Source organism: Nasonia vitripennis, chromosome 4 (assembly GCF_009193385.2).
Source record: "Nasonia vitripennis strain AsymCx chromosome 4, Nvit_psr_1.1, whole genome shotgun sequence".
Lineage (NCBI taxonomy): Eukaryota > Metazoa > Arthropoda > Insecta > Hymenoptera > Pteromalidae > Nasonia > Nasonia vitripennis.
The window spans coordinates 3818604-3829787 of record NC_045760.1 but is presented as its reverse complement, the minus strand read 5'-3'; the positions used below and the strand labels follow the sequence as shown (position 1 = coordinate 3829787).

The window sequence follows — 11184 nt, the reverse complement described above, 5'->3', positions numbered from 1 at the left end:
TAGGGAGCGAGGCCGGCGTCGGTCAGTGGGTCATTGTAAATAGTGGAAAATAACTAGTATACCTTTTTAAGTTAATAAATCAATATAAAATATAATCAAACTGATGAGTTCTACTTCGCATGTAAACACGACAAATAAAAGCATTGAAAAATAAGCATCGTATATGCTACAATAATATTTCAATCTACACCAAAAACGGAAATAAATCACCTATAGGCGAAAAATGAGAAAAAAATCTAGTAAATATTCCATTAAACAAACCCATTATTATAATAGATTGAGCTTTTTCCGAGTAACTCCCACAATAAGCTCGCTCCCGGCGACTGATCGGCGCTTGCCTTCGTTTTATATTCCTCCATTCGCGATTACGTAATAGCGCAGTGCGATGCTGATTCCGCTTCTGTTGCACATTATGCCGTACGAGTATGCTGCCATTATTTGAGCTTTTCATTGGCATTTTCGAGGAACGTGCGTTCAACAAACGAGGTCGAGAGTGCCATAGGATTTCCTTCTTTTGTTGCGTATGCTGTGTCTAGGATTATCGTTCAATTTTGACACATGAAAATGCTGCACACTATAATACGTATTAAAAATCGGTTTCGAAAAATGCAGCATTTGCGCGTGCCAAAATCAGAACTAAAGCGTGAATGAATTTTTCTTTCTATGCCCGATGGTTTGTATATGTGAAAACATTGAATGACATATATGAATAAAGACAATAAGCCAATAGCTAGTTATATACTCACGGGAACGAATGGATTCGTCTTCCGATCTAACTGCGCTTTATTTAACTACCATCTTCGAAAATATTTGTACATTAAAACGTGGGGCACACATCCTCTCGCGTTCGAATTATCGTTACTTTTATTTAATTATGCAGCTATGGTACAATGGTATCGTAACCGCAATGTCTCATCACCCATATTTTTTTTGCATATGTTTCCACTGCTTTGTTCGCATATTATCATTTCTCTTTTTTTGTTGAAAAAATTTTTTTATTATTCATTTCATTCATAATATCCGATGTATATAAATTCGTCAATTGATTTCATGTCGATTGCGCCATTTTATCATATTATTTATATAATAATTAATACACTGGTCGCCCAGTCGGATTCGGTGCGAAAGGAGGTAATATATAAAGAGAATATATAAATTCGACGACGGGACGAATTTTCGTTTTAACTCTTGCTTGCTCGCGATTATGTGCTTTCATAATGCTCGTCGCTGATAGGAGCGCGGTGACCTTATCTCTCATGTCTTACCTATTTATTTGGGAAAACGATTGAATGGCTCGAGCGCCGTCGAGGGAAGCTGAGTTTGCTTAATCGAAACGATTCGCTCGGCGACCCTCGAGAGTATAAAGACGATTTTTCTCTCGTTTTTTCCCCATTTTGCGTTATTGAAAATCAACTCGAGCTTTTCTCTTTGATAATTCCGGTCTACTACTTATGCTGGAGAAAAATATTGTATAAGTATAATCGGCGCTCCTAAGCGCGACGCATTCGCGGCTTTTGGTAAAATAAAAATTCGTCGGACGTTCGGACGCGCGCGCGCGGACGCTGATCACCAACTGTGTAAAAAAGCATACAAAAACGAGAAAAATAAAAAAAAATAAATGACTGCATCGTTTTTCTTTATTTTAAATGTTCGCGCGCGCTCTATATATACTCTTACTTGTCGCACATTTAAATAAAAAGTATACAATTCGATAGCGTAATACACGCATGTGTATTATACGCTTACAACTGGAAAAATTACGCTCGAAACAGGGAGAGTTCTCGTGGGATCTTCGAACTTCGTCGCGTATATTTTTTTTATCTGTATTTTCTTTTTTTATCATACTCCATTCATTAATCAATGTTTTCTTCGTGAAATTTCATTTTAATACACAATTTCATACGTCCATAACATCGCTGTTATTTTTTTATACATTGCAGTTCGTCAGAAAATATACAATAGAACATTCCAATCGTCTCTCTCGTTTACTGATGGATGGGTATTACAATCACAATTAACAAGTAAATATATGCGTTTCGAAAAAAATCATTATTTTCTTTAGTCTCGGACAATAAAAAAAGAAAAACAAGGTAAGTTCATCATGCGGAGTCTCTCATGAAAATACAGTTTTATACTTTGCTATAAATTGCATCATTATTTTATCATGATCATTTGTTGCGAGTTCGCCGACGCATCAATCTCTCTCCCCCCGATTCTGAAATATGCCCAAGTGTCTAAAAGTGTGTATAACAACCTCTCCGCATTACGTTTACAATTATTAGCGTTAATAATAAAACTGTTTCTTATTCCATAACTTTATACATGCTATGTATAATTATTATGCAATGTTAAAGTCATACATTACTCATCCACACTACCAGGCGCGAGCATCGCATTTAAAACATTCAATTGGTGATCGGCAGACAGGTGAGCACAGTTTTCAAAGTACCAATGTTCACTACATATCGACTGTTACGTTGCTTATTGTTTCAACATAATTTCATTCAAATTAAAAAACTCTTTATTATCTCATTTATAATGTTAAATATGCATGCACCATTCGGTAACCTGTCCGCCGACATTACACCAAGATTATCAAATTTATTTAATGTTCGCGCGTGTGTTCGCTTTCCCATGTATTTTTTCCTTCAATCGTTTAATTACACATACCATTTTGTCGATAATCCGACAATTGACCATAAACGGAAAGAGAAGATAAGAACGATTTTTTGAGAAAAAAAAAGAAAAACTCAGTCACGCGCGCACTAGGTGAGAGACATTCGTTGAACTACAAACGCAAAATTGATTTTCAAATATAAAAAAAAATCATCACCCACAAATGTCCATTTTACACTATTTAAATACAATAGAGCTTTTTTCCTTACATCTTAAATAAGTTTTCGTTACAAAACTGTCCCGCGAAGAAAAGCTAGATGACGGCAAATACCAGATTTTTCAAGTTGCGTTCGACGAGTTGGCTTGGACAAAAAGAAAACGATAGATCCACCGTAGACGGAGGTTCGACAAAAATGCAGGAGACAATTCAAAAGTTAAGTTCGGCGTGTGTGTGAAAGATAGACATACAAGATGACGAGGGTACAATATGCATTGCTGTTTGCTTAACATTTTTTTCCTTTGCTGTATTCTTTTTTTGTTGCTGCTGCGGTTGCTGCTTTTGTCGTTTATAAAAAAGAAAACATTTGTGAACGTAGTAGTAGTAATAGTAATTTCCGTCGACCATTGGAGGCGAACGAAAATTATTACAAATAGAGTTTCTGTTTAAAAAAAATGTAAATAGCGACCAGATGGGCCTTAACATATTTCTTGATCTTTCGTGTCTTTACGGAGGAAGGGGCGAACTTATAGCTTTTTCTTTATCCGTCAAACGACCTAGCAAGTATTTGGTGAAGGCTAGGAGGCCAGAATTGCGTGGGCGCCGAGACCGACGATATAGGGAGGGAAATTAATCAAGAATCAACGGGAAGATGCAAGGGTGGGAAGGTGGTTGGGAATTTTCTTCTAATAAAAATTCGCTACTACTCCTCTCTCATACTCTAACTCTCTCTCGCTTACGCTCGCTGTCGTATTATATGTATAGATGTGTGAGGGGGGAGAATGATAGGGGGGGTCTATATATATGTATATATATTATATGTGTCGGCCCGACGCAACTCCGGCAAGGTGTCAACGACGTTGTTGCTGTTGCTGTTGTTTTGTTGTTGCTGTTAGGTTTGCAGAGATCGGGAGGAGATCGTCCGACAGGTGTCGTCAACAACGTTGGTGTGCTACCAAACCACTCAATATGAGAGTAAGTGTCTTGCTCGAGAGGACTGCCGACGAACGACGGCTGCGACGACGACGAGGTTGCGGGCACACCGTCGGGCTCCTCCGCCTCCCTTCTTACTTACACGCGGCTCTCCGCTTCTTCATTATGCGTCATCCTCCTCGTCGTCTACCTCACCCTCTGCCTCGGCTTCCGCGTCTTCCTCGTCATCCTCTGAGAGAGCGAAAAGAAACCAAAACGTTAGATCTCGAATAATCTCTTTCATCCTAGACTAATCAAAATTGAATGTGCATATTTGAAAAGATCCTCACCTTCGTCGAGGTCGTCCTCTCCTTCTGGGATATCTTCCTCGTCTTCGTCATCATCTCCGTCTTCGACTTCCTCCTCTTCATTGTCAACTTCGTCGTCGACTTCCTCTTCCTCTATCTCTCCGTCACCGTTCTCCTCCTTCTTCTGTTTCTTGGGCTCGTCATTCTTCTCCTGCAAAGCAAATCAATGCATCAGTATTTCCATCAACGCATACGAAAATAGAGTAAAACGTAACTCGTCGAGCATGCACGACATACACACACACACACACACACACAGAGACGATTCGGTTCTGCGCATGAAGGATTATAAAGATCGAGCAGGAAGCAACGAACGTACGTACGTTATACACGCGCTATAGCAACGGGGGCGCGAAGCCGATGAGAGAGCGAGCGAGCGGCGGTTTTTCGGTGGGGGCAGCTGACGCTACCCTTTGCCGGCGCGGGATCGCCCCTGCCCGCCAAAACGAACGACTCCGCGAGAATTCGGTTCAGCGGGAAAATCGATCACACACCGCACACACGTACGGCAGCGATGAATCCGACAGAAGTCGGAGCTGCTGCAGCGGCGACAAAGGTTCTCGCGTGCACGCGTACACGCCGGCATCAGACAGAAAAGGAAGAGAGGAAGGAAGGAGGAAAGAGAGTCGCGGTTAAGGCCGGAGAAAGAGAGACGCGCACGCATAGGCGAACCGGCTTCCCCTCGCGATGCACAAAAGCCGGCTCGAGCCTGCGCGTACAACGTGTGCACCTTCTAGAGCACTCGCAACGAGGTGAAAAAGGAGAGACACATAGCGCGAGCGGAGCTTCTCTCTCTCTCTCTCTCTCTCGCTCGCTCGCGATCAAGATGAGGAAGAGGGGAGGAACGCGAGTCGAGGGGCAAGTCTGCAGGACGAGTGTAGGGAACGGTGTAGCATGGGAGAAAGCATCGCAGAGGGCGTAAAGCTTCCACGCAAGTGTACGTATACAGATGGTCTCGAGCCTGACGGTCAAGCCGTGACGGTCTGTTACGCCCGCGAGGAGCTTGATTATTCGAGTCTTTTGTTCCTCCCTCTATGCATACAGCAGAGGCTGTAGACGGAAAATTTCGATACCCGTGAAAATGCTGATTTATTCCAGCTCGGAGAATCAGCGCGTGAAGCAGGTGCTGCAACCGGCTACTGGCGGCGGGAAAGTACCACGAGTAGTTCTCTCTTGGAAACAGTATACACTCGATGGCTCTCGAGCGAAGCTACATCATGCAATTGCCCCAGCACTATACTTGTGCTCCCGATAAAGAAAAAAAAATGAATTAGTTGTGACTCGGATTTTTTTCCGTTATCGCGCGTCGAGATTTTTTATCGCTTATCGCGCGCTTTTTTCGAGAGCGCGCCGAGCTATTTTCGTCGCAGCTTAATTCGAAACGGGAGATTCAATTACAAACGGCGGATTAAGAGACAGCGATGTCCTGTATTATGCAGCTGCAGGTATATCTTGAGAAAGGAGGAATTTTCCTAGCGACGCGTGCGTGTGTGAGTCGATTATGCGTAATTTATTCGAACCGTTTCTCATGCTTTTCCCTTTCGTGCGGATGAAAAGCGTCTGTGTATCGAAAAGCGCTTAGGATATGAGACTTTTCTCCGAGACAATTTATGAGACAAGCAGCTCACGCTCTGTACACAGAACGATCCGAAACCTCTATGAATAATTCGATGGATTTCGGAGAAGCGAATGGAATTCACGGTGTACAAAGAGTCGACGTTAGAAAGCAGGTGTTGCGTCAGAATACTCAAATGCTCGTTCGAGGCGAAGACAAACGTGAGGTTAATATCTGGAATTCAAATTTGCCGCGCGATCGCCTTGTAAGACTCGGTGCTGCCACCTTTTCCAGACCGCTCGTTCCGGATACGGTATTTTCTTCTTTCTCCGAACGTCTTTTCGGAGCACGGGACGACAGCATCCGAAAAGAGCTTTAACCTCCCTCCATTTCTGAAATCAATCGAATCACCTCAGAATCCGTTCGCTTATAGGAAACCGACAGTGGCGTCGCCTTCGACTATATATCAGAACGAGCCATTGCCAATAACAAGGTCCCCGCGGCAGATAACCCAGAGAGAAGAGTCGTCTATCGCTATCTCTGTAATTCACCGGCGCGGCGTGCGCGCGCGGAGCCGAAAACCGGCGCGGCGCACACGTGTGTAATAATAGCCTCGATCCTATCGATTGGCCTGGCAGCGAGAGGCGGCAAAAAACGCAGGAGAACGTAAATAAATAAGGAACTCGAGGGTGGCGCCTCGGGAGCTGGGTAATTAGGTGCTGGCGACAATGTCGTTCGCGCGCAGCCCGAGTCTAATCGAGGCCATCGATCCGCATCTTCCTACCGTGTTCGCCTCATTGAGAATCGACGAAAACGCGAATGGACGTGTCCGACACACGTACACTTACATACGAACGAGAAACATGGCCGTTATTCCACGAATATCACGTAACGAGCGCCTCCTTTCCTTTCTCAAAGAGAGATAACGTTCGCCCCTCCATACCGGCCTGACTTCGCGCATGTGTCTTTTACACGCATGTTTATCTCTGGGGCTCCTACTATAACGATGACGCTCTCTATCGGCGAGAGGATCCATCCCTTTTTTCGGAGCAAGAGAAGCGAGATAAGAGAGATACACGTCGAGTGCAGTGTGTCTGTAACGAGGCGGCGGGTAAAAAAAAGAGAGCGCGACGCCGCCATAGTTTGACGAGAGCGACAACATCGGCGCGACCCGCACACATGACATCGTCGCGGCTCGCGCGCGCGATGCGTTGTATATTATTACCGACGCTCTGGCGGTGGAAACGGCAACTAGCTCCGCGGTGACTACTCTCCAACAATATACACACACGCACACACATCCGGGCGCGTATTTACAAATTATCGGAATCTTGGACAGAGCGGGCGTGAACGGGGGGGGGGGGGGCACGCTCGCGTTTCTTACGCTCCGAAATCGATCAACGCCGCGAGCGAGTGTCAAGTTGCGCATAATGCACGTACGTACATAGGCGTCTAGTCTAGCCAAACAAACTATAAGCACTAATAAGCAGCGCTAGAGCGGGAGAGAGAAACAGAAGGCGACTCTGTATATCGATTACGCGAGAAGCTACGAACTAACGAGAGAGGACAGTTCGAAAAGAAAGTCGAGGCGCGGGCCACGTGACGCGCGCGCGCGCGCTTCCCTCTATACTCTCCTGCACACTCGAGGGAGAGAGAAAGAGACAGGGCGAGAATAAGGGAGGGAGAGAGAGAGAGGCGAGCGCGCGAATTGACCGGCGGATTTCGGAGGGAAATGCTGCCGGCGGCGCACGTCGGATGCCGGCTCTTATACTCTCCCTCATCCCCTCGTATATACGGAGAAGCAAAGACTCCGACGCGCAACGGCGGAAAAGCCGAGCGTGGAAAAACCGCGCGATGTTTTCTCGAAGGTTCGTAGCGGCTCTCTACCTTTACGAGAAGGGAACGCGCGCGCGAGAAAGAGACATGGCGGCGTCGTCGTCGCGCGCACGCTACACTACTATACTCCGCGCGAGAAGAGTAGTGGGAGCGAAGCGGCGTCGTTTCGTAAACAATTCTTACGCGAGGAAGAAGCCGATGCTGCTGCATCCATTCTCGCTCGTCCTCTACACACGTTGTATATACATATCCGTGATTAATGTGTTAATCTTGCATACATTATCGATCAATTGCAGAGCCGCCGGGAGAGAGAGAGAGAGAGAGAGAGGGAGAGAGAGAGAGAGAGATGATGATACGGCGAAGCCGCGCGGCGTTGCTCTCTATGTACTCTTATATAGGCTGCAGCAGTAGCGTAGAACAGTCGGCCATAATGGAGCGCCACGGCGCTGCGGCCTCGCGCGCGTGTATACACACACACGCGTACATACAGACAACGTGCATGGACGAAACTCTCGGGGAAAAATGCGCGGGAGGATACCGAGTGCGAGGGTACGGTCCCCTCCAGCTTCGGTGCTTTTCACGAGAGCCGCTATATACATGTCCGAAGGACACTCGCTCCGTCTCTCTCGCACTCTCGCCGCTAGAGGTGTACAGTGCGCGCACGCACACACACGGCTATATACATATACTGACAGCGAGGGAAAAATGGCGGCGTCCCTTGGACTCTACCAACGCGCGCGCTTTCCGGACACGTTCGCGCCATTATTACGAGCGAACGCACGCTGCCGGGGATCGATTTCAGCGTCGAATATTGCGCCCTGTCGATTCGTCGCGAGAACCGTGCCGAGTCCAGAGTAAAAGCAAGCGATAATGGCCGATGCACGGAGCGCGGTGCCGAGGCCGGAGAGAGCACATGGCGGCGGCGCGACGCTGCTGCTGCTCCGAACGGAGTAGGTTCGCCCTCGGGAAACCCGCTCCGAATCGCCGACTGTCCCGAGGACGGAGACGCTCGAGATCGGCTTGAAGAGAGAGCCAGAGCGATGCAATTATTTTCAGTTTTCGCGCTCGCTCGCTCGTTGCACTCTGTCTCTCTCGCTCGTGGCTGCCTCATGGCGCTCGAAGCGCCATTTTTTCCCCGACCGACCGGACGCAGAGCCCGTGCTCCGTTTTGATTTTTCTCGGGCCCCCCGACTGTCAACTCCGCGGCCAAGCTCGAGGATAGAGTAGAGAGTTGATCAAGAGGACGCGCCGTGACAAACACGCGAGAGGAACACGAGGCGCGCGAGAGAGAAGCGCGCGGCGGCGGCGGCGGCGGCCGCCGAGGGAAAATGGAGTCGCAGCTCGCGCGCACACCGCCGCCGCCGGCCGGCGCGCTCGTCCTCTTCTGGAGTGAACAACCCGGAGTGCAAAGCCTGCAGAACCTGGCACGCGGCGCCGACGCGGGCGCACGACGAAGCGTCGACACGCGCGCGGGACCGCGTGCGACGAGCGTGATCGGCTCCGTCTCTCCGTGTGTAAGTATGCGTGCGCGTGTTATGCACTCGAGACGGCGCGAGAGAAGAAAAAGCGAGAAAAAATATCGAAGAGTGAACGGGACTCACCTCTGCCGCCCTCTTGATGCCTTTGATCTCGCACTTGGCGTCCGCGTTGGGCTTGTCGTTTTCCGTCACCTTCTCGACGGCGACCTCACCGCTGTTTTCCTTGGTGCTCATGGTTGGTTGTGTGTGTGGGAGAGTTGAGAGTTAATGTCTCGATGAAGCAACGAGCGAACGTCGTCGAGCGTAGCAGGAATAGTAGCCTGGCTAGTGTATGTGTACACGACTAGTGCGTACAGTACAGTCCGGGCCGCGCGAGGAACAATCTGTCCGTACGTCTCAGCGAGTGTCTCCGCTCTGAGAGTCCGCCGTCCGTCAACTGGCGCGGCGATGCGATCTCTCTCTCTTCTCTACCACGGCTAGCTGCGTCTCTGTCTCTGCCTCTGTGTGCGTGCGTACGCGTGCGTGTGTGTGTGTGGGGGGGGGTTATACACGTATACAATAGCGTACAGTCGGATGGGAGAGAGACTACTGGTGGAGTCGCTTGAGGTCCGTGCGCGGCGTCGGTTTCCGGCGAAATGCCCGAGCAGCAGAGCCGAGCGTCCTTCCCCTCCAGCGCCGAGTCTCGCGGCCCGTGGGACAAGGACGCCCTTACAGCCTGGCCAGTCGGCGCGACAGAGACAGCTGTAGAGCGAGGCGCGCGGCGTAGGGGCGGACTGGGGGGGAAGGCGCTGGGGGCTGGAGTGGAGAGCATGAGCAAGAGAGAACGAGGGGGTGAAGGGGGAAGCAAGCGCGCGCGCGCGGGGTTGCAGGCGAGGGGAAACCGAGAACCGCGGCGGCTGCGGAGAGCGAGCCGAGCCGGGCTGTTGTGCCGCTTCTCCACCGCTCCGTGGCTTTCGATTCGCTCCTACTGTACCCACCGCGTTGTGTGCGCACGTTTGAGCGGGATTCCCTGGCTTTCGGGCGCCCGATATAAATGGGAAGATTATTTTTTCCGCCGCCGGCCTCGCTTTCCGGGGGGAAGGAAAGCCGCTCGGAAAATTGGAGGGCCGACATCGGCCGGTGCTTCGTTTTGCCGCCTTTTTTTCGGCGTCTTCGACGCTAGCGTATTGGCTGTTTGCGACGTAATGACAATCGTCATCGTCCAATATGCATCATGCCCGCGGAGACGAGCAGCTCGATCTTGGTATCTCGGACGGCAAAAAAAACTATCGTTCAAACTTACCGGCACGGTATGACCTCGCGCGAACCAGCTCGTCGGCGGCAGTTTTCGTGTTGTCGCTGCTACAGCTCTGAAAAAAAAAAAAAGAAATCGCAGCTCTTTTATTCGCATCGAGTTTCCGAGAGACATCTTGAAATTCGTCGTCGTATGGCTGATTAATTCAATCCTGTATTTCGCTTCTCTCTCGCATAAGTATAAAATATACGCACAGATAAGTGGAGAAGTGGCATTGACGTAGACGAGGACGGAGAATCCATCGGCGGAAGAGAGGGAGAAGGAGAAGAGAGGCGGCGAACTGGTCAGAAGCGAAGCCAGTGTACGTGAACGCGAGAACGCGCCGGTGTGGGTGCGCGTCCGTGCCCGGCTCGCGCGAGACTGTGTGCGAGAAAGCGGCGTTGCCGGATGTTGGCGCCGCCGGTAGTACGCGCGGTGAGCGGCGCGTTGGCGCGCGTTTTGAATTTCCCGTTAAACGAGGGCATTTTTGGGCGGTTTTGAAAAAAATTTTTTTACACTCGCCTTCACTCGTTGCCCAAAGACTCGGAACGATACGCGGTTTGAATACTCGTTCGAAAATTCGCCGAAAAAAAGACGAAAATTATTCGCCTCATCCGGACGAACGAACACACCATTCGAGAACAGTTTTCCACGATGCTTTTGTTCGAACGATTTTTCATTTGCTCGTAATCTAGCGGTCAATTTTCACTATTTCTAGAACGTTCGAGACGGCCGTGATTCAACGCTTCGGTCGCGATGCGTATCCCCGCTTGGCGGAGCTAAATACTTTCATGAAAACATTGCTCGTTGTTGAGCTAGCGCCATATCGCGTTGCGCAAAACTATGAAACTACAAAATGTCTTTGTTGCCGACTCGAATCGCACGCGTGCAGCATCTTTCGACACGAGATTTTTTCGCAAATCTCCCGA

General features: G+C 49.0%; 1 protein-coding gene across 1 annotated transcript; it reads right to left on the bottom strand.

Moving 5' to 3' along the window:
* Positions 1–731: 731 nt before the first annotated feature.
* LOC100679147 (acidic leucine-rich nuclear phosphoprotein 32 family member B) lies at positions 732–9625 on the bottom strand. Its single transcript, XM_003427459.5, has 3 exons — positions 9106–9625; positions 4096–4264; positions 732–3997 (listed from the first exon to the last, which is right to left on the bottom strand). Exons 1-3 carry the CDS (start codon positions 9214–9216, stop codon positions 3930–3932), a joined length of 348 nt encoding a protein of 115 aa, XP_003427507.1. The 5' UTR covers positions 9217–9625; the 3' UTR covers positions 732–3929.
* Positions 9626–11184: the final 1559 nt, after the last annotated feature.